This window comes from Anolis carolinensis, chromosome 2 (assembly GCF_035594765.1).
Source record: "Anolis carolinensis isolate JA03-04 chromosome 2, rAnoCar3.1.pri, whole genome shotgun sequence".
In the NCBI taxonomy this organism is placed as follows: domain Eukaryota; kingdom Metazoa; phylum Chordata; class Lepidosauria; order Squamata; family Dactyloidae; genus Anolis; species Anolis carolinensis.
Window position 1 is genome coordinate 287,013,108 of NC_085842.1, and position 23,600 is coordinate 287,036,707.

General features: G+C 41.2%; 2 protein-coding genes across 3 annotated transcripts; one reads left to right on the forward strand and one right to left on the reverse strand.

The window, feature by feature from the left end:
* Positions 1–215: 215 nt before the first annotated feature.
* btf3 (basic transcription factor 3) lies at positions 216–7,302 on the forward strand. 2 transcript variants are annotated; one of them, XM_016990911.2, is made up of 6 exons: positions 216–372; positions 759–827; positions 4,184–4,297; positions 4,438–4,639; positions 5,953–6,009; positions 7,010–7,302. In XM_016990911.2, the coding sequence occupies exons 2-6, from the start codon at positions 759–761 to the stop codon at positions 7,054–7,056; spliced, it is 489 nt and encodes a 162-aa protein (XP_016846400.1). In that variant the 5' UTR covers positions 216–372; the 3' UTR covers positions 7,057–7,302. The 2 variants fall into 2 exon arrangements, with proteins under 2 accessions (XP_016846400.1, XP_016846401.1); XM_016990912.2 differs by having other exon boundaries at positions 244–478.
* Positions 7,303–11,351: 4,049 nt separating this feature from the next.
* ankra2 (ankyrin repeat family A member 2) lies at positions 11,352–23,091 on the reverse strand. Its single transcript, XM_003216260.4, has 9 exons — positions 22,933–23,091; positions 18,482–18,855; positions 17,600–17,758; positions 17,245–17,310; positions 16,861–16,958; positions 16,136–16,261; positions 14,588–14,654; positions 14,414–14,494; positions 11,352–12,855 (listed from the first exon to the last, which is right to left on the reverse strand). Exons 2-9 carry the CDS (start codon positions 18,768–18,770, stop codon positions 12,800–12,802), a joined length of 942 nt encoding a protein of 313 aa, XP_003216308.1. The 5' UTR covers positions 18,771–18,855; positions 22,933–23,091; the 3' UTR covers positions 11,352–12,799.
* Between the last annotated feature and the right edge of the window lie 509 nt (positions 23,092–23,600).

The window sequence follows — 23,600 nt, forward strand, 5'->3', positions numbered from 1 at the left end:
TCTGGAACATTACCATACAGCCCGGAAAACTCACAGCAACCCAATGATTCCCGGCCATGAAAGCCTTCGACAACACATTGAATACGTATCCCTTTAGGACCGAGCGGAAGAGCACGGGGCACACCTGACCACTTCCCGAAGCCAAGAGCAATCTTTTGAGAAACAGCAGTAAAACCCTCGATAGGGGCGGGACAGCGCACGCGCAGTGGCTCCATCGGCTTGCGTCATCGCGTTGCCGCTGCCTGCTTTTTTCCCTTTCCGGCCGCCATCTTGGCTCCTTCCGCGTGCGCCCACCAGGCTCTGTGCTTCCCTCGGCGGACTTCCCTCTTCTTTTTCCGCCCTGACCCGGCTGGACTGCTTCCTCCCGAGAAGGTACAAAGAGGCTTCCCACTCCGGGAAGCTGGGAGAAGGGGGAGAAGGATTCGCCAGTTGCGGGGTTATTTTGCCCGTGAAAAGCCTCCTCCGCCGCCGTAGGCCTGTGAGTCCGGAAGAAGCCTCGGCCTGGGTTTGGAGGGCGCCCCGACGCTTGCCTCAGGGATGTGGGCCGTTCCTCCGGCTGCTCTCGCTTGCCTTTTCCTGGCGCCTCAAGGGCTTTGGGCTTTCTCTCCTTCGGGCCTCGCGAGGGAAGCTTCTTGTTGCCTTTCTGACCGACTTTCCTGCACCGAGGACCCTTTCCTTTAACAGCCTCGGAGGCCCAAGGGGAAAGGGCCCTTCCTCTGTGGCATCATCGTAACCATTTCTCTTATGTCTTTCCTCAGATGAAAGAAATTATCATGAATCAAGAGAAATTAGCCAAGCTGCAAGCACAAGTGCGCATTGGGGGCAAAGTAAGTCTGGGCCTCTTTTCTACATTATTCTCTTTTATTTATATCCTGCTTTTGTTTCCCTATTGGCTTAATTTTGTAATGATATAGAAAAAATAATTTTTAACCATATGATTATAGGGATGGATCAGTTAGAGAAGTGAAGAAAAATACTCAGACTTTAAACACAATTATTTATTCAATTATATACATAGTTTTTGTTATTAAAAACCTCAGACACAATGATAAATTATAGAATGAGGCTGAAAGCACCCATGACATTAAAAAACAGTGCAATATAATTTTTAAAAATTGTGTTAGAAGCAAATTGAGAATATACTGCAAGACGCTTCTGGTGAGAGAGAATCGGCTGCCTATGGAGACTTGCCCATCCTGTGGGAGGCTTCTCTTATGTCCCCTCATGGAAGCTGGAGCTTCCATATAATAACAACAATCATAATAGCATAATCATAATAATAAAAACTTTTATTTTTACTCTGCCACTATCTCCCATAGGGACTCTGGGCAGCTTACAAATAGCAAACAACGGTGGCACACAGCATATCAAATACAATATATCAACATTAAAACTAATACCACATTTAAAACCATATTTTGCTGTAAGGTAGCTAAATTTAAAACCAGACATATAAAATTAGCAAGGGCCATAGAGCCAATAATATGGCAAAGTATGGGTTAAAAATCCATGCAATTTGAATTTCACAACATGCAAATATCAAAATAAACCAGTCAATTAAAGTTCCATCAGAACTTTGAAAAACTGTTAAAATAGTCAAATACCTTATGTATTTATATTTGCCTATTTTCTATATGTCCTCCCAGTTTTCTGCTTACTGATTCTTGCTGCATTAGTTCATAGAAACCTCACTTTTATCTCCCATAGCAACACAGTTGATCATATATTATTTTCCTTTCTCTCACTCTCTAAAAATGTAAGATTCAGTTTCTGGGAGTGGGGTGAAAATGTGGCACTGTCAACCCTCTGTATCCACACATTCTGCACCTACAGTTTTAAAATATTTTTTCAAATTCAAAAGGCAAATCTTGTCATTTTATGTAAGGGTTGCCATTTTATTATGCCATTGGATTCAATGGGACTTGGGCACCTGCAGATTTTGCTCCTGGAACCACACCTCTGCAGATATCAAGGGCACTGTCTAAGGTTGCATCTACAATGTAGAATTTATTGCAATTTGACATGACTTGAACTGCCAAGGCTCAATGCTATGGAATCTGTTAAAGAGTGCTCGTGCCTCATCAACTACAGCTCCATTGATTTTATAGCATACAACCATGACAGTTAAATTGGCATTACTGTATTGATTCTACAGTGCAGCTACACTCTTAGACTCTATTCTAATTTGTCTTCTAAATGTATTTTAGATTTAAGAGGGAATGCAGTTAAATTAGATATATGAACTAATGTAGTCTAGTGGATAGTGTAGATTTAAGATAGACTTAAATCTGCCCCCCCCCCCCCCCCCAAGGTTCAGGGCCCTTATCACACTGAATAATTACAGCAATATGGTTGCATTTTGTAGAATCCTGGGATTTGTAGTTTACTAAGGCACTAGTGCTCTCTTGATGAGAATTCTCAATGCCACTCCCTAAACAGCAAGCTCCAAAATTCCATAGGATGCAGCCATGGCAATTAAAGAGGAATCATGGTGTTATAATTGTATGGTGTGAAAAGTCTCCAAGTCTCAACCCTGCCATGAAATTAACTAGACTAACTTCATTTTTTTCAGTCTGAGTAACTCCATAGAGTAATTGTGAGAATAAAGACACGTGAGAAGGAGAGAAACAATTTTCCATATTTTCTTGAAGGGAGTGTGGGGACTCACTTTTGTTGCAATGCAGTTTTCTGTTTATTGACATAATTGAGAGTGGACCCAGCTGGACTAATTTATAAAGTTCATTTTGATCAAATGAAAAATGTTGAGATTAAAGCCTGCAGCTATCGCCATTATTTGTTTGTAACATGTTGGAAGCCTTTTTTAAATGTAGGTTTCATCATAAACCTCTCTAATCCAGGTGGAGCAAGTGGATTTTCAGGTTCTGTAATAAGGAAGTGCTTTATAACTGAAAATAATAAGTTTCATCATGTTGGTTTAATTTAAATAGATGTAGCTTTTGGAACTAAAGTAATTACTGTTGTCTCAAAATACTGTCCGTGGAATTTGTTTGCTTCAGTTTATCAGACCTAGATAATTACTATAATATCTGTCTTAAGTACAAAACACAGTCAATTTGTAGTAGAAATAACTTTGTTGAAGCTGACTCTTTTATTGTGGGTTACTCTAGACTAGAACTAAAGCTAATAGAATTATTGCTTAACAAGCAATATGCAGAGAACAATACTTAGTTCTGCGAGGAGTGGCTTCTCAGAAGAATTCTTTTCCCAGGGATTCACATAGTCATTTTCAACAATATGGAACCAGATGGCCCATGGGTTGCATTCCTCCCTGAGATGAAAAAAAAATTGAAAGGCCTTTTTTTAAAGTCAGAAGTGAAAAAAAGTTATTTCTGGTCATTCCTTGAGCCTAAAGAAGGCTTTTTTTGGGGGGGGGGGGGGTGCTTCATCCCCTGTGTGTGCCCCCTTCCCCAGGGAGGAGAAATTAATGCAGTCTCTAGTCTCATAGTTGGCCATCCTTTATATAGAGTTCAAATTCTCATACATTTGTTATGTGTGGTAGATTGGTTTAAGGTTGTCTTTGAATAGATCTAGGTTGCACTTTTAATTTTTTTGTTCAGTTTTGAACATCTATGGCATCCAGTTTCTGTAATATCCTGCCCTCTTTTCTTTAACTCTAAACAAGCTCCTGCAGAAGCTTCCATTTCTTGTAGTTGTGCACTACAATTTGTCAGTAACAAAAAATCTGGAGTGTGTGGCAGTGGGAATGCTTAATGACTTCTCTGTGCAGAATGTGATCCTGAAAAGCATACAAAGTCCTCTATGAAACTGAATACTTAATATTTAGTTCTAATTTGATTAAATTGCATAAATACAGAAATTTAATATTAAGTCAGTACTGCTGATAACTCTGCAGAAACTGTACTACTTTGTATAGCCTACATTATGGTATTATCTACCTAGATAATAGCTATGTTGGACATTTCTCACATGTTGATGGGAGGAGGAAAGGAAGACCCCTACAGTATTTAAAAGCTTCTCTGCATTCTTCTGGGGGAGCCAAAGAAACAAAATATTTTTTATAAGTCTGTCCTCAGCTCCACTCTTAAGAGATAGTAAGGTGTGTCTTCCAGGACATGAATTATGTTGGGCTGTTGCTGAGCTTTTGCTTATAAAAAGTTCTGTATACTTCAGCAGTCTTAAAAATTGTGCTCTTTATCCTTAGGGTACTGCCCGCAGAAAGAAGAAGGTGGTTCACAGAACAGCTACAGCAGATGACAAAAAGCTTCAGTTTTCCTTAAAGAAGCTGGGAGTAAATAATATCTCTGGTATCGAGGAGGTAACACCTATATTCTGGCCTGTATTTTTAAAATTCTGATTTTAATAATTGAGTTGAGGAGCCACTGGCAATGTTAAATTAAAATTCACTACAGTCCATTGGTTGATCATTCAGACTGCCTTGTCTTTCTTGTTTTGCAGGTAAACATGTTTACCACCCAGGGCACTGTCATCCACTTCAACAACCCTAAGGTCCAGGCTTCTCTAGCTGCTAACACTTTCACAATCACAGGTCATGCTGAAACAAAGCAACTGACTGAAATGCTTCCTAGCATCTTAAACCAGCTTGGTGCTGATAGTCTGACAAGCTTGAGGAGACTAGCAGAAGCTCTACCCAAACAACGTAAGCATGATTGCAACTGAGAACACTCTTACACCTTGAAAAATATGGGCTACATATGGGCTCCCATACTATTTTTGCATTCCTTCCAAGAAATTCAAGCCTGATCCCCAAAATTTTGGGCAAGAAATGGCCAGTACTGCCAATTCCTGCCAATTTTGCCACTTTTGCTTTTCCAAAATAGGAAATGATTAGAGCAGGATAGAGAGTTGCAAAGCTTCTACGGGGCTAAAAATGTGCATGATATTTGAATAATTTAGTATGATCAACGGATCAGACAAAAACAAGTAGAACCGAACAAACAATATCAATAAGTCACATAAAACAAATACTATTAAATGCAGGTAAAATTTCCCCTAAGTTTATGGTGTTATATTTTTGCAGACAAGCGCTGTGGCACAAAAGGTGGCCATTTTAACTGTTACTATTGGATTCTGATCTGCCAACAAATAGTGTATTTAAAACTCATCAGTTTTTCCAGGAATGCTTGATAGAATTGGGTGAATAAAAGTACAGTAGAGTCTCATTTATCCAACACTCGCTTATTCAACATTCTGGATTATCCAATGCATTTTTGTAGTCATGTTTTCAATATGTCGTGATATTTTGGTGCTAAATTCATAAATACAGTAATTACTACATAGTATTACTGCGTATTGAACCACTTTTTCTGTCAAATTTGTTGTATAACCTGATGTTTTGGTGTTTAATTTGTAAAATCATACCCTAATTTGATGTTTAACAGGCTTTTCCTTAATCCCTCCTTATTATCCAACATATTCGCTTATCCAACATTCTGCCGGCCCGTTTATGTTGGATAAGTGAGACTCTACTGTATGTTGAAAGCCACTGTAGAAGGAACAATATAAACAGTACATGACTTATCGTCTCCACTGATGATACCTGGAAATGAGTGAGAATGACCAGTAGCATCAATATAGGCTTGGATAGATGCTGTTGGTTTTTTTTGGGGGGGGGGGGAGTTGGCAATGGGGTGTTTGTGTGCAGTCTTGGATTCAACCATAAGTCCAACATTTGGTGCTTATTCATCACTGTTTTAAAGCACAGTCCATTTAATGTCGATTCATGCAGTATAAGAAATTTTGTGTTGTGACTTGCATTTCCATCAGAGGAGCTCCTTATGCATAGTGAAAAATTTCAGCCTTGTCATTTGCACCTGATGCACAGATTAGGCTGCATGATTCAGACTTTTCAACATTATGACAAAGATTGGGGATGTTTTTTTAGTTCAAAAGACTGCAGATTCTCCTTGGGAAAAATTAAGTAACCAAATTTTTATAAATTTCTGATTATAGCTGTGGATGGCAAAGCACCACTTGCTACTGGAGAAGAAGACGATGATGAAGTTCCAGGTGAGAACAGATCATGTTGCTGTACTTGTTACATCATGAGTAATGTGAACAGATATTTGTTTAGAAGCATTTAGGGTCTGGATGAGGTTGAACAAGCTGAAACCTAGGGTGGAGGTGCTGGGGGTGAGAGAGAAGCCATCAGCTGGAATGAAGTATTCAGTCTGTTCTTCAGGAAAACCAAGTTTTCAGATTGGAGTCTTGCAAAGGTTTGGGTGCTTTCAATGACTAGGAGAGTATTGTGCCAGCTTAGGAGTTGGAACTCTTTAGAGATATAAGGTAGTTTCTTTCATTACTCTTACATTGTTACCTCTGGACTAGGCTGCTACAGTGTTCTGCCTTCTTGAAAGACATTTTGGAAGTTTATCTAATGCAGAACGCAGTTTCAAATATTCTAATATTACTGTAACAATTCCCATCATCAATAATATAGTAACAGCATTAGTGGCCTGCTGTCTTCAGATCTTAATTTAAAGGCCCTCCTTGATTTTGAAAACGGTTTTGAACCAGATTCTTTGAAGGATTATCTGCCCATCTAAAGATGCTTGGATTGTGAGTCACCAGAGCCTCTGCATGCAGAGCTGCCTCGGAATCAGATTGGTGGACAAAATAATCAAGGCATAACCATATGAGGATGGGTTTGTTTTTTGAGTTTATGATGACTCCAAGGTAACCCTGTCATAGGGTTTTCTTGATGAGTCTGGTTCAGAGGGGGAGGGCGGTTGCCTTTGCTTTCTTCCACGACTGTGAGTATGTGACTCTGAGTTTGTCAGGTTGTGAGAAAAGGTTTTGGTTAAACACAAACTTAGTTCTTTTAAGACGTTCCTTTACCCATCTACTGAATTGCATGGAGTTACTTGAGACATCTATATAGTTGAACCATCTGGCTAGGAGTTAATGCTCTCAGATAAATTTTATTGAATTGCAATCTTGTTGACTATCGTGATAATAGCAGTGGTATTTGCATTCTAAAAACCTGATTTTTGCCAACTTTTTTTTCCAGATCTTGTGGAAAATTTTGATGAGGCTTCAAAGAATGAAGCAAACTGAACTGCCACTTTAAGTTAAACTTGAAAATTATACAGAGCTGCTATTTTATATTGTGACTTTTATTTGTAACATTTTTGTACTGATCTTAAATCAAAGATCTGTAATATTTGGAAACTCTTACAAATTGCAGCTCTCCTCAGTTCTTGCTAGTGCACGGAGCATTTAGTTGCAGCTGGGTTGGAAATAACACAAAATCGAAAAAGTATTAAGTCAAAAATGCTAATAAAGGCTACATGTTTAGGCAAACATTCTAGTAGTATTTTATATGTGGAAAATTTGCCTGAGTATTGAATAATCCTGTTTTGAAGCTTTGAGTTCCCTTTTAGACATCAGTAATCTGTCCTTACCAAAAGCAGTCACAAAATACTAATTGAAGATGGCAGAGGTGCTGTTATCTTACTTAAACATAGTCACAAGCTTCCATTTACAGTTTCTCAAGATGCTCCTTACACAAAAAAAACAAGGTTCCAGATACCAACAAAATTCACGAGAAAATACCTATGCATGAATATATTTATATGCCCATATTTTCTTTATAAATAACCAATTACATGAACCATCTGTTTTGGATTTCATTTTGTATTTGCCTTTGAGACAACATCATCTGAAAGACATTAACGGAACTTTCTTTAGCAGGAAAGGATCATTAAGAAAAATTAAAATACAGACAGTTCCTAAGTTATGAACAAAATAAGTTTTTTAGATTTGTTCTTAAGTTGAATTTGTATGTTAGTCAGAACAGGTACATTTTTTATGTGTGTTAACTGCTCCCTAGGCAACCCAAAGCTTATATATATATATTTCAAAAAAATTGGCATATTGTGGAAACAAAGAGTGATGATAAAGCATCAGTTGAGACACCTTTTCCCCATGATAACACTTTCAAGAGTGAATTTCCCTTCCTAGTGCTAGATTTCTCACTTTCTGTTCTCACCCCTTTTCTTAACTGAGTTGTTTGAAAGTTGGATGTTGATAATACGTGGGCTGTCAGTATAGCTGTACCAGGTCGGGGTTTCCATTTGATCTGCCAGTGTTTACAAATTTGCAAGCATACTATACATGCTTTAGTAACGAGAATGTGTGCGCTTGCTAATGTCCATTCAAATTAAAACCAATTTGAAAACAGGGCAAATAATTAGAACATTGTATTTGCACTATACATGGAAACCACATCTCCACATTTTTAAAAAAATGTCAATTCAGTTTAAGTTGTTTTTATAAAATTAAAACACTGTTTCATGTGTATGGCTTGAGGGAATCTATTGTACTTCAGATATCCTAGTGTGTAATACATCTGATATATAATTCAGGGAGAGGAACACTTAAATCAGGGGTCCCCAAACTTTTTAAACAGGGGGCCAATTCACGGTCCCTCAGACCGTTGGAGGGCCGAACTATAGTGTTTTTTATTTTGAACTATGAACAAATTCCTATGCACACTGCACATATCTTATTATGAAGTAAAAAAACAAACAAAAAGGGAACAAATACAGCCTCAATGTTAATAATAATCATCATCATAAAAATAATAAAGAGGGTTGGAAGAGACCCCTTGGGCCATCTAGTCCAAACCCCTTTTGCTTTTGTGCAACAAAACATAATCAAAGCACCCCTGACAGATAGTCACTCAATAATAATAATAATAATAATAATAATAATAATGGGATCTGCACACATCATCCGAAAATACATCACACGGTCCTAGACACTTGGGAAGTGTTCGACTTGTGATTTTGTGATACGAAATCCAGCATATCTATCTTGTTTGCTGTGTCATACAATGATAGTAATAATCCATCATATATATCTCGTTTGTTGTGCCATACTCTGTCTTTGTGTCAACAACAACAATAATAATAATAATAATAATAATAATAATAATAATAATAATACCATAATTAAAATGGTTGGAAAAGACCCCTTGGGCCATCTAATCCAACCCCCTTCTGCCTTTGTGCACCAAAACAATCAAAGCATCCCTGACCAACATAATTCAACCACCTACTAACACAGTTAACCTATTTCTATAAGATGTGCCTCTGTATTCATTTTGGAAACTGCCACTGGATACATTCTGTGCAATACAAAACGAAGTGTGCCATTTTCCCCAATGTACATTTAATGTGATACCTCAAGCAAGGTCTTAAGTTCCTCTGTGGCAGCGGTGGCTGGAAAGGAGCGCACGGGGCGGGCAAGGAGGCAGGAAAGGTGAGTGCCTTTCTCTTCTTGTTTGCCCAGTGCTTATGTTCCTTGGCAACAGCGGCAGCGGGAAAGGAGCGCACAGGGCGAGCGAGGAGGCAGGGAAGGCGAGTGGCTTTCTCTCCTTGCCCCGTGCACTCCTTCCTCGACAGCGGCGGTAGGAAAGGAGTGCGCGGGGCGAGCGAGGCGAGAAAGCCACTCACCTTCCCTGCCTCCTCGCTCGCCCTGCGCGCTCCTTCTTCGGCGGCAGCGGCGGGAAAGGAGCACGCGGGGCGAGCGAGGAGGCAGGGAAGGTGAGTGGCTTTCTCTCCATGCTCGCCCCGTGCACTCCTTCCTCGACAGCAGCGGCGGGAAAGGAGCGCGCGGGGCGAGCGAGGCGAGAAAGCCACTCGCCTTCCCTGCCTCCTCGCTCGCCCTGCGCGCTCCTTCTTCGGCGGCAGCGGCGGGAAAGGAGCGCGCGGGGCGAGCGAGGAGGCAGGGAAGGTGAGTGGCTTTCTCTCCATGCTCGCCCCGTGCACTCCTTCCTCGACAGCAGCGGCGGGAAAGGAGCGCGCGGGGCGAGCGAGGCGAGAAAGCCACTCACCTTCCCTGCCTCCTCGCTCGCCCTGCGCGCTCCTTCTTCGGCAGCAGCGGCGGGAAAGGAGCGCGCAGGGCGAGCAAGGAGGCAGGGAAGGTGAGTGGCTTTCTCGCCTCGCTCGCCCCGCGCGCTCCTTTCCCGCCGCTGCTGTCGAGGAAGGAGTGCACGGGGCGAGCATGGAGAGAAAGCCACTCACCTTCCCTGCCTCCTCGCTCGCCCCGCGCGCTCCTTTCCCGCCGCTGCTGCCGAAGAAGGAGCGCGCAGGGCGAGCGAGGAGGCAGGGAAGGTGAGTGGCTTTCTCTCCATGCTCGCCCCGTGCACTCCTTCCTCGACAGCAGCGGCGGGAAAGGAGCGCGCGGGGCGAGCGAGGCGAGAAAGCCACTCGCCTTCCCTGCCTCCTCGCTCGCCCTGCGCGCTCCTTCTTCGGCGGCAGCGGCGGGAAAGGAGCGCGCGGGGCGAGCGAGGAGGCAGGGAAGGTGAGTGGCTTTCTCTCCATGCTCGCCCCGTGCACTCCTTCCTCGACAGCAGCGGCGGGAAAGGAGCGCGCGGGGCGAGCGAGGCGAGAAAGCCACTCACCTTCCCTGCCTCCTCGCTCGCCCTGCGCGCTCCTTCTTCGGCAGCAGCGGCGGGAAAGGAGCGCGCGGGGCGAGCGAGGAGGCAGGGAAGGTGAGTGGCTTTCTCTCCATGCTCGCCCCGTGCACTCCTTCCTCGACAGCAGCGGCGGGAAAGGAGCGCGCGGGGCGAGCGAGGCGAGAAAGCCACTCACCTTCCCTGCCTCCTTGCTCGCCCTGCGTGCTCCTTCTTCGGCGGCGGTGGCGGGAAAGGAGCGCGCGGGGCGAGCGAGGAGGCAGGGAAGGTGAGTGGCTTTCTCTCCATGCTCGCCCCGTGCACTCCTTCCTCGACAGCAGCGGCGGGAAAGGAGCGCGCGGGGCGAGCGAGGCGAGAAAGCCACTCACCTTCCCTGCCTCCTCGCTCGCCCTGCGTGCTCCTTCTTCAGCGGCAGCGGCAGCAGAAAAGGTGCACGCGGGGCGAGGGAGAAGGGAAAGGCCTTTTCCTCTTTCTCCTTGCCACACACATCTTTCTTGGCAGAGGAGGAGGGAGCTACTGCCCCGCGGGCCGGATAAATAGCTCCGACGGGCCGCATGTGGCCCGCGGGCCGTAGTTTGGGGACCCCTGACTTAAATGTTCATCTTTAAAAGCTCTGGAGAACTTAAATACCCTTTTTGGCAAGTAAGGTTTGCAGAATGGGTGTATGCATATTCATTTTTCCATGGATCATGGTCAGCCAGATAGAGGAAAGCATATACTGACTAGAATGCATTCTAGAAAGATGCTTCTTAAGCTATAATAAACATGTTTATCTCCTCCCTTAGGTGTTTGCTTTTCTCTGAATAACATTTCTATGCAATGTGTTAAATGTTACAAATATTAAGCAGATCAGTCTTCACATCTCAGAATCAAGAAAATGCAACTTGTTAATTGCAATTTTACAATTCAGAAATAGTTGTCCTTGAAAGTATTTGTTTCAAATGACTTTATTTCCAAGTAAACACTGCTAGAATGACCACACTTAATTCAAGTTGCTTTATTCAAGCATATTCTTTGTATCTTCATTGAAGTCAGGGCAGGGAAATCTATGACCGTGCAGATATTGCATAATATTGTCAAAGCCTTTGAATTTCAAACTTGCAGAAATGCTCGTGAAATTTTTAAAAGCAATGAAAACAATGGCAATAACAAAATGATTGATAGATCCAAATAAACTAGTTGATAGCACAGTCAGTTTATGTATATCTGGTAACTTCAAGGTTATGTCTCTAATGCAGAATGAGAGACTAGAATCTTTTTAAAACTACCAATCCCTAGAATCCATCAGCACCAGAAGCTCAGAGTACAGCTGGTTCCATTTGTACCCAATAAAGAAATGCAGTTGGTTGCTAAGAAATGGACTGAAATCTGTCCCCTCTTCTAACCTCCAGTAATGTTTGTCAATTTATTCACTTAAGAACTGGTTGGCTATTTTAGTCTTACATAAATTTTTGTATTAAAGTACAAATAAGATAACAAGGAGGCCTTCTCTCACAATTCCAATATATTTCAATACCATTTGCAGAAATACAGTAGTCTAAACATTGGCTTGTATGCTTTTAATTCATTATGAAGGTTAACTTACAGCCTACTAGAAAAAAATGTATAAAAGTACACAGTGCATTAGACAGAATGAAATATGGTATTCTGTATACAGAATTCTCCCATCATTCCTTTTTGAACAGTTATGTAGAATATGACATTTTTACAAGTAGGGTAGATCTGGCTTTACAGATGACTAGTAATGTCAGTCAAATGATTGAAATGGAACACTCTTAAAATATTACCAACATAAGAATGGCAGATTAAACCCAACTTTAATGGATTGTAAAGTGTTTGATATTTCAAACCTTTCTTGGCTAAATAGATGGGTGTTTTACTCAATATTCTTGACCAAATTGTTTTTGACAGTTTGGTCATGCTTGATAACTGTCGGGAAATACTTCCATGGAGCCACAAGTAGACCAGTCTATAGCAGAGCTTCAGCACTGTTAACTGCTCTTATGAGTGCAATAAGAAAGTGCCAAAATGTCAAGTTGCAGTTGCCAACTTTGAATCAGAACATTGGGAGAGACCACAAGGCCCATCCACTCCAACCCCCTGCCATGCAGGGACTTCCAACCTAAGCAGTCATGGCAGATGGCCATCCATACTCTTTAAAAACCTCCAGAGGAGAATTCACTACACTCCAAGGCAGCATTTTCTTCAACTGCAACATTACTCATAAATATGGTATGCAGTCTTTAGGTAAGAATCTATCCATCAATGGTCAGACAAAGGGATAATAAATTAAAAAAACAAAGTCTTTATGATGTTGACAAGTGCTAAAACAAAAACTCCAGGTCTTCATATATGTAGCCTTAATCCATAGGTATGACATTATTCTTTGATGTTTTGAAGTAGTGTTAATAAATGTGATTCAATAACCTGTTGAACTGAAATGAAAAAAAAAAAAACCAAAACAATTCACTATTAGTGTTTAAATGGCCAGTTATTCCATGCTCTTAAATGGCGAGTTTGCTTTAGTAATGTATATAGGAATGACCAAAAAGGAGGTTATATTGAGATTTTGTAGCATCTATATTTTTCCTCCTCATGAGTTCCCTAAATCATTGGGAGAACTGCCTTCACTCAGGGACACTTGTAGTGACACAAAACTTGCCCGCAATCCATAATTCTGGAATCTTTAAGGAATCCATGTGCACTGCAGTATAGGCCACTTTATACTCTATCTTTGCAGATGCAAACTCAAACTCCTGGCCCTCTTATAAGAGCAGGTATTTTGGTAAATACATTTCCTAGTTCACCTTTTGGCTATGCTTTAGCACAGACCAAGTCAAGTGCAGCTCACATTAGCTCCAGTCTGCATAGCCAATGGTGAGGGATCACAAGAGTTTCATTCTATTGCCATGTGCTGTGTGCTATCTTTACATTATAGCAGAACCCGGTAAAATGGAAAGGTGAAAATCTAGAATTCTTTGGTACCCAAACATCTAGTACCTCCTACAACCTTTAATAATAATAATAATAATAATAATAAAACTTTATATACCGCCCTATCTCCCGGATGGGACTCAGGGCGGTTTACAGTCATAAAAGCAACACAAACATTACATAACAACGTATTAACACATTATTAAACAAAGTAAAATAATACAATTATAACAATAAATAACACTTACATGACCAGATCAAGGGGACGGGAACCATAAACCCAATATATTAAATGTATCATTTTAGGCTAGGGAAATCTTGTGCAATATATTCAGACCCAGAAATCGGCGGTAGTCCAATGTAATTACTCAAAAACCTGCTAACACCACCAGGTCTTCAGTTCCTTACGGAAACTGGATAATGTAGGGGATTGCCTGATCTCTTTTGGCAGTGCACTCCAGAGCCGGAGGGCCACTGCCGAGAAGGCTCGTTCCCTCGTCCCCACCAGCCGCACTTGAGACGGTGGTGGGAGCGCGAGAAGAGCCTCCCCGGATGATCTCAAGGTCTGCACTGGCTCATAGGAGGAGATGCGATCACTGAGATAGGTAGGGCCCGAGCCGTATCGGGGGACAGTTCATATCATTTTTCCATGTTCAGTACTGTAAATGCAAAGAAGGCCTGTCTAAAGGAAACAGTAAAAGCTTGTTGACTTATACTGATTTCAGCAGAACTTGCATCTAAATAGATGTATTTCTGATCAGTCAAAACCTATGGTATTCTCATGCATATTCGGAACAAAAATTAGACAGCGACCTATTGATTTGCTTGTGTGGCTACATTCATTGGAACATTATGGGGGTTTTCTAGCAAGATTTGCTCAAAGGATATTTTCCTTGAGAAAATATCATTGTCCAAGATGATCAAATAGGTTTCTATGGCTGAGTGGGAAATGAAACTCTTCTTTGGCATCATAGTGTAATGCTTTAACCACTACACCTTGCTAACTCTCAGATGTACAGATATATTAATTGAAAAGTTGCAAAGTGTCCATATACTCACCACTACGATGTCCAAGGGCTACGGCCAGATCCATAGAATTATATCCAGAATCTGTCTCTATGGTTGGATCAGCACCATGCTCTAGTTAAAATAATACAGAATTTAAAATACGAATTTATTAAGATACTCAATTTCTTAGTTATTATTGACTACTATTATCTTGGTACTACTCACCTAAGAGTATTTTGACACATTTTACGTGGTTCCCATGTACTGCATAAAGCAAAGGTGTGCCACCATTCTATTAAAAAATCAAGAAAATTTAAAATCTCAGAATTAATTTGTACAGTTTACTTATTAGATATACTGTATGTACACCAGAGTGGGTGGATGGATGTTCAAACTGTGCCTTGGTTTATTAGCCAAACCCATGCATGCGATCGTATTTAATCCTTTCAATCTAGTGGAATGTTTATAGAACAGAGTGCCAACCAATACTGCATTCTTATCTGCCAAAGCCCAATAAGGGAATAAACTGTTGCACTTTTCAGCTAAGGAGAGTTGTGGAGGAGGAAAATGAAATAGATTGGTTTCAGCTTTCAAAGGAAACAATATTGTCTTGCAAAAGCAGAACAGCAAGGATTTTTTAAAACCACCGCTGCCTCCCCCCCCCCCCCCAAAAAAAAAACAAAACAAAACCCCTTGTTTGCTAGGGAAGCATGAAAATGGTAGTGCCTTCCTATTTCATTTTTGAACAAGACTACAATGAAATTCTGGTACATCTTGCAAAAGAAAAAAAAATCAAGGAGAATAGATTAAAAGACACGAGGTAGATTCTCTGGAATGAAACTTTTGTTAAAAGCATGGGGATATTTACTCTTAGTGAGAATCTGGGTAAAATGTGCTAGCACAGCAAAAATATGCTGGGATCCCCACTGATCTTCCCATACACCATTAGCTTTCAATGGACATATCATTAACATACAGTATGGATGATGCCTAACTCAAATAGTTCCGTTCTGATTTCTGATCACACTTGAATGTGACAGAATGGTGTAAATGGCCTTATATTTCTAGTTTCTTTTCTCCTTTCTTACATGATAGATTAGAATATCATATCTGCATATGAACGGGGCTTATTGGCGGAATCAGGGGTGCTGACTAAATTACCAATTCTTTACATCAGAATGAAGATTTTACCAAGTCATATATTTCTTGAATTCTCTTTCCCAGTTTGGTTGCAATGTCATGTTCACCTCTACTTCAGGAACACAAAAATTAGCAGTTAACTAAATTGTTGCTTTCAAGTTGCTTCTGTGTTGCAGCAACCCTAAAGTGAATCTATCATAGGATTTTCTTAACAAGATTTGTTCAAGTGGGGTTGCCCTTTGCCTTCCTTTGAAGACAAGAGAGTGACTTGCCCATTGTTACCCAGTGGATTTCCATGACCAGGTAGGGATTCAAACCCTGGTCTCCAGACTTCCAGTCCAATGCACAAAATGCTATTACAATGTTACTGTATCTTCTGTACTTTGATATTTATGTTTTTATTTGTTAGTGTTCCTGAAAACATTAGAAGGGTAGAACCTACACTTTTAACAAGCAAAGTAAATAACCTACAAGCAATAGGACATTAAGTACTAAATCCTACCGCTAGGGAGAGAATAGAGCAATTGAATCAGTGGCATGTACATATTTCCTTTTCTACAGTTCATTTAGTACAGTGGGCAATAATGAGTGGATGAAGGGCCAAGACAGAAGCTATCTCAGAAACAGACTTACCCAATCATATTCATTTACATCAACTCCACAGTCAAGCAGCATCTTGACAATATCTGTGTATCCTTTACTACAAGCCAATGATAATGCGCTCTCCCGTCCTTTTCCCAGAATCTGTGGATCTGCACCCTGGTTGAAAAAAGTGGCGATACATGACCTGTTAATGTATTAATCCAACACAACAGTTCAACCAAGCACTGTCAATGGTCTAGAGATTTAAATACCTCAGAACAACAGAACTATTGGCTTATAAAATTCAGAGATCCCAAGGGTCACTTGATCCAATTCCCTGCCAATGCAGAAAACCATAGCTAAAAGAGATGGCCATTCAACACCAATTTAAAATTTTCAAAAAAGAAGAGTCCAGCACTTTCTGAGGCAGTCTGTTCCGTTGGCCAACAGCTCCTACTATCAGAAAGGTCCTCATAATGTTTTGTTAGAATCTCCTTTCTTGTAAATTGAATCCATTGGTTCAGGTCCTGCCCTGTGGGGGAACAAGCTTGCCTCAGATGATGATCCCAGGCCCTGGGCAAGAACCTATAGAAAGAGGGGATCCTTCACATAATGTGGTCCCAAGCCATGGAAGCCCTGCTCACTCCATCTGTCTTATATAAGCTTCAATATTTCAAAGACCAATACACATCTTCTGTAATTGTTCTGGATTATGAGCACTGCATTCGTACACTGTACTACCAGAAATTTATGAAATGAACCAGATTTCCACTTACATTTTGCAGTAAAAATTCTACCACTGCTATTTGTCCATGAGCTGCTGCCCACATCAAAGGAGTAAAACCTTCTTCATCAGTATGATTGATGACACTTTCTATTCAAGAAAACAAACAGATACACAAAAGACCAAAATATATTAAGCTTCTGCTGTGTTTACATTTTTGCTTCTGTTGCGCTGAGACTCAATAGCCCATAGAGCTTGTTGACATGATATGCTAAGCCAAATCCTCTGGGAGGCATTTTCATGATTAAAAGAGAAAAGGGATCTATGAAATGAAGAACAAACATAAATTATCTATGTAAAGGGGACTGCTAAAGCATTCACTTCAACCTGGCAGATTATCATTGCTGTCAAAAAACCCATCCAAATAAATTCTCACCTTGCTCTATGCGTGTGGCTAAATAAAGCATTTCTCCTTGAGCTGCCAGCTGATGAACAGATAGAGCTGCAGAGACAACAGAATATTGTATCATTTCCTGTGATGCAATCTACCCATAAACTGAAGATTGATTGCACACAAACATGCCTATCTTATTTACAGTTTTAATAAACTTTATTTTTCAACCATTAAATACTGAATGATTTCATTTTAAGGTAACTATTTTGACTTGAAATGGATGAATTGCAGAAATATTGACCGATACACTTGTTTAAAGGAAACACAAATGAGTGTCTTGTAATATCCCAAAGTTTTCAAAACAAAAACTTAAATGTACAATTCTAATAATACTCACAGTTGACAAGTAAAGGTGTTGTAGAAACTTCATTTCCTCTGTGCTTGTTAGTTAAAGTGGTCGACTGTTTTATTGGTGAAAAATGCTTAGTTGTTGATGGAGTATAGACATGTCTTACTTGAATCCCAGGAGAAGGTGAAGTGTGGATATTGCACTCAGCTAAGAGGAAAATAAAATAAATAAGTGCCTGAATAAGGACAAATGAAAAGTCACATTTTAAGGATGACATTTCAAAATCTATTTTAAGAAATAAGGCTGCTTCACATTGTTTTGAGCAGCATGTTTCACAGTGAAAACTGGATGTGGCTAAAAATCAGCCAAAACGAATAAAACCCAGATTTGTACAAAGCAAACAGAGAGGCACCTGCCTCATTTGGATTCTTGGAGGAAACTACGCTTCTAGGATGTGACTTGAAACTCTTTTCAAGAAACAGTTGAACAATTGTCAACAATAGTCAGAGCCAACCTTGGGGGAATTCATTTTTTTAAATAATGATGCCAGCTATTTCACTGCAAACATTTAGTACGCTCTTGTACTCTGATTACATTGGACAACAGGAACTTGGCTGTAGGCTTGTGAGAATAGTAGTCCAATATATCTGGACTACAACAGGTTAGAGAAAGGCTATATAGTACTTCCATATGCACAAACATCCCCTTGCTACTTTACACACAAAAAGACCAGAAAGGCCAGTGCATACACGTATATACACTAAAATGAAAGACCTTATTTTTCTCAGTAAACAATATAGTCAAAAGGCATTGGCTCTGCCAAGATAAACAAAGAACCAATATATGGTCATACTAATTTTAATGGCATTCTATGCATTCATTTGCAATGGCAACCAGAAACCTTAGGAAAGACCACGTTTAAATTCTGACCTTTAAATAATACAGATGCCACCTCAAGGTCAGAGTTCACTTGATCCTGAATGTTTTTGCTGTCTTCTTCATTCAAGGACTTGACAAACCGAGAACACACATTCATATCAAACCTGTTGGGCAAAATGAACTTCATTCCCATGGCAACACTCTGAGCTGGTCCTTCCTCAACGCTGGAATCAAGCTGATGCTCCACTTTAATGTCTGGCATATGAGACAAGCTATAGCTGCCAGCACAGTCTTCCACAATCAACTGGGTGTCAACATCTAGATTTGTTGACGATTCCATTTTGTCAGTCTGTTTTCTTATAATTTTGTCTTCTAGCCAGGTGGATTCTTTTTACAGTATTAAAATGGCCAAGTTTTACAACAATCTGCAAACAAACACAATAACACATTAGTAGGATATAACTTCATGCTAAGCACTCATGACATAAAAGAAAAATGGTTCATCAACCTGAACAAGTGAAGTCATTTCACTGGGTTAAGAGTGCAAGACCTTCCACAAAAGTGGAAAAATCAGGAATAAAGGCCCAGTTTTACTTGAGATAAAACCTTTCTCAGAATCTCTAGGTTCTCCAGAATAATTCTATGGTCAACTTTCAATAGGATCATTCTGAAGGATCTATAAATGCCCAGAAAAACTCTCTAGGAATCTGAAAGTCCTGCAGCACAACTCTATACTTAACTTCCACCAGAAATTGGCCATAGAGTTGTGCTGGAGGACCTAGAGATCCCTACTGAGAACATATTAACTAAATCAGCAAATAATCAAAACCACAGAAGCAAAATCCGCAAACAGGCATGGCTAACTGTACAGTATATTTCCTTTGTGAGGAAGAGCAATATATTAAAATATAACACGAACTATCAGTTAAAAATAGTTAACATATAAATCAGTGTAAAAGAATGGGTAAGGTTAAACATTAAAACAGCTAGTACAGTACATAATTTATAATTTAAAAATATATATAAAACACCAAAGCCAGTGTTGCCACTGGGACAAATTCTTGGTGAATTGGCACTGTATTATCAATCCAGTTTGATACCACTTTAACTACTGTAGCTCAATGCTATGGCATCTGGAAATAGTTGTAGTTTAGTGAGGCACAGCTCTTTTTTTGGCAGAGAAAGCCAAAGATCTTATAAAACTACAACACCCAAAATATCATAGCAAAAAATACAGCTTAATGGTATAACATTAGAAAATGTTTACCATTTTTCACTACCTTGGCAATCACCTCTCCACAAAAATCAGCACTGACACTGAAATACAACAGTGTGAGCTCTGTGAGAGCAGCAGTAATAATAATAAATAATAATAAATACTTTATTAATAGACCACCCTCTCTTCCTGAGGGGACTCAGGGCAGTCTTCCGAATGAAGCAGAGAGTGTTTGAGGCTCAGGACATTGGTAGGGAGACCAAGATGCTTCTTTATAAACCCATTGGACCGGGCTGTGATGCAGCTGGTTAGTAGCCAGCTACAATGAATCATTACTGACCAAGAGGTCATGAGTTCGAGCCAGCCAGGTCAGAGTAAGCTCCTGACCATTTAATAGTCTAGCTTGCTACTGACCTATGCAACCGAAAGACAGTTGCATCTGTCAAGTAGGAATTTGGGAACCACTTTTGTGCAGAGGCTAATTTAACTAATTTACGATGCCATAAAATCTCCAGCAGCGTGCGGAAGGATGAGGAAGTACTCCATCAAGGACTTGGTGTTACAAGTGGATGGTGTAGTGGTAGCTCCCCCTGTGGCCAGAATCGGGCATACACTCATGAAGCCAGAAGCTGGAAAGTTAAATTGCCTCTGTGTCTGTCTATATATGTTGTATGTCTAATGGCACTGAATGTTCGCCATGTATATGTACATTGTGATCTGCTCTGAGTCCCCTTCGGGGTGAGAAGGGTGGAAAATAAATACAGTGTTCCCTCACTTATCGCTGGGGTTAGGTTCCAGGACTACCCGCAATAAATGAAAATCTGCGAAGTAGAGACACTATATTTATTTTAATATTTATATATTATTTTAGTAGTTATACACTATTTTAAGTTTTTATCAACCAATTGTGTGTTGATAAATCACGTCCTTCTTCCGTTGCTGCTTGGGCTCCTTTTCTCTCCCTTCGGCTTCTCCTTCCTCCCTTCCTTAGGCTGTATATTGTACTTTTTATGATCTGTAATAGTGTTTTAGAGTTTATTGAAAAACCACGAAACAGCGAATCCGCAAAAAGTGAACCGCGAAGTAGTGAGGGAACACTGTACTGTAAATAAACAAATAAATAAATTGTCCTCCCAACCCTGTTATATGCCTGTGAAACATGAACCATCTACAGACATCACACTCAACTCCTGGAATGATTCCATCAGCGTTACCCCCGAAAAATCTTGCAAATCTCTTGGGAAGACAGGAGAACAAGTGTTAGTGTGCTGGAAGAAGCAAAGACCACCAGCATTGAAGCGGTAATCCTCTGCCATCAACTCTGCTGGACTGGCCATGTTGTCTGAATGTCCAATTACCATCTCCCAAAGCAGTTACTCTATTCCCAACTGAAGAATGGAAAATGGAAGTTTGGTAGACAGGAAAAGAGATTTATAGATGGGCCTAAAGCCAACCTTAAAAACTGTGGCATAGACACTGAGAACTGGGAAGACCTGGCCCTTGAGCGCTCTAACTGGAGGCCAGCTGTTAGCAACAGTGCTGTGGAATTCCAAGAGGCACGAATGGAGGGTAAAAGGGAGAAATGCATCAAGCCAACTCTGACCGGGTCTGCCTTCCATCCATAAACCGATGTCCTCACTGTGTAAGAACATGTGGGTCAAGAATAGGTCTCCACAGTCACCTACGGACCCACCACCAAGACCCTAGGCTTGAAAGGCCATATTACTTGGACACGAGTGATTGCCGATGATGATGATGAGCACTGATCCATGGCAGTTAAAGTGGTGTCAAATGGCATTAATTTTATAGTATAGCTCAGGCATGGGCAAACTTTGGCCCACCGGGTGTTTTGGACTTCAATTCCAACAATTTCAAACAGCCTACTGGCTATAAGGAATTGTGGAGGTTAAAGTCCAAAACACTTGGCGGGCCAAAGTTTGCCCATGCCTGGTATAGATGCACCAACGTCCTACAGTACAGAAACTGCTGCCAAACATTTTTCAGATGTCAAGTAACGCTTAAAGTCAAGTCTAACTATGGCTTCATTGGTTAACTACTCTCATTACAGCGGTTTCTATTAAACGCTTAAACACCTTTGATAGCGATCTCACCAAGGCCTCATTTACACTGGCCACTTGATGCAGTTTCAAACACATATTGAAGAAACTAGTTTAGCTGTGCAGGCGATTACATAGAAAATCCAGGATGGTGAGGACAGAAACAAGCTACTGTGAACTTTTGTGGGAGTTTGTTGTCTGGCCATCGCAGTTTAAAGCATGGAGCCCCCAGATGGCGTAGTGGACTAAGTGACTTGAAGGGTGGGTTGCTGACCTGAAAGCTGCCAGGTTCGAATCCCACCCGGGGAGAGCGCGGATGAGCTCCCTCTATCAGCTCCAGCTCCATGCGGGGACATGAGAGAAGCCTCCCACAAGGATAGTAAAAACATCAAAACATCCGGGCGTCCCCTGGGCAACGTCCTTGCAGACAGCCAATTCTCTCACTCCAGAAGCGACTCAAGTTGCTCCTGACACACACACACACACACACACAAAGTTTAAAGCATTAAATCAGGCATGGGCCTACACTGTTAGGAATTGTGGGAATTGAAGTCCAAAACAAATGGATGGTCGAAGTTTGCCCATGCCTGCATTAAAATGGTCAGCGTTAATGGCACCTAAAACATTGCTGCCAAGCTAAAATAATTCTAAAGTCTAGATGCACCCAAATTTTTCAGAATACTCAGCTAGTGATTTTAAGGACCTGTAATATTAGAGCACCCGGTGGTGCAGCAGATTAAACCACTGAGCTGCTGAACTTGTTGACCGTAAGGTTGGCGTTTCGAATCCAGGGAGCGGGGTGAGCTCCCGCTGTTAGCCCCAGATTCTGCCAACCTAGCAGTTTGAAAACATGCAAATGTGAGTAGATCAATAGGTACCGCTCCGGCGAGAAGGTAACGGTGCTCCATGCAGTCCTACTAGCTACATGACCTTGGAGGTGTCTACGGACAACGCCGGCTCTTCGGCTTAGAAATGGAGATGAGCACCAACCCCCGAGTCAGACACAACTAGACATAATGTCAGGGGAAAACCTTTACCTTTGCCCTTAAATGTTAGAAATTTGGGGACTAAAGAAATGTGGAGAGGGCAGGATTTTATGGATGTGCCTTATTTGTCCTTCCCTCTGCAGTTTCGCAGGTCCAATAAAAACCAAAAGCCAGGAGGGCCAAGGGCTGATCTCCTTTCCTTTCCAGTCCAAACCCAGGCCTCCTCCTCCTCCTCCTCCTCACCTGTTCAGGCCTGTACCTTCGAGTCCCTCCTCATTGACATTGTCAAAGACCGCGCTGCTGTTGTTGTTATGGCATGACTTGACATCACTTCCGGCTCCTACACGAGGGAGACTCGGAACTGATCCGCATGTCACTCTCGTCCTGAAGAGGAGGAGGAGGAGGAGGAGGCCACACGCAACATAGAGACAAAAAATAAAGACAAATGAGCATGTATTGTTTACACATTGAGCTGTTTCAGAGAGCCTTTAAACCTGGACACAGCATATTACAGTATATGAGAACACAAAAATGCTGGACCACCCTAACTAACACTATGACAGACTACACAGAGAAGCCACTGAAATCCACAAGCATGTGGGCAATTTCCACAGAATGGAGGAAACCATGAAAATAAACAAAATCTGGCTACCAGTATTTTTTAAAAAACTCTAAAATCAGGACAGTTAATAAAGAACAACTCTCAGAAAACAACGGAATTCCAGACATGAAACAATCAGGGCCAGCTAACACCTCCCAACACAGGATTCCTCTAGGCAGGAATCAGCCAGACCTTGAAGCTGAAAGGCTATTCAATGCTATTCAAGGTGATCAATTATGGAGCCCCCAGATGGCGTAGTGGACTAAGTGACTTGAAGGGTGGGTTGCTGACCTGAAAGCTGCCAGGGGAG

What these genes read in the sequence shown, in the direction of transcription:
- btf3 (XM_016990911.2), top strand. Translation starts at nt 759, where the DNA reads ATGAAAGAAATTATCATGAATCAAGAGAAATTAGCCAAGCTGCAAGCA. An exon ending in AAGTGCGCATTGGGGGCAAA is followed by an intron (nt 828 to 4,183) that starts GTAAGTCTGGGC and finishes CTTTATCCTTAG; the next exon opens with GGTACTGCCCGCAGAAAGAA. An exon ending in AGAAGCTCTACCCAAACAAC is followed by an intron (nt 4,640 to 5,952) that starts GTAAGCATGATT and finishes TTCTGATTATAG; the next exon opens with CTGTGGATGGCAAAGCACCA.
- ankra2 (XM_003216260.4), bottom strand. Translation starts at nt 18,770, where the DNA reads ATGGAATCGTCAACAAATCTAGATGTTGACACCCAGTTGATTGTGGAA. An exon ending in TAGAATTTTTACTGCAAAAT is followed by an intron (nt 16,262 to 16,860) that starts GTAAGTGGAAAT and finishes TTTTTCAACCAG; the next exon opens with GGTGCAGATCCACAGATTCT. An exon ending in ATGTGTCAAAATACTCTTAG is followed by an intron (nt 14,495 to 14,587) that starts GTGAGTAGTACC and finishes TATTTTAACTAG; the next exon opens with AGCATGGTGCTGATCCAACC.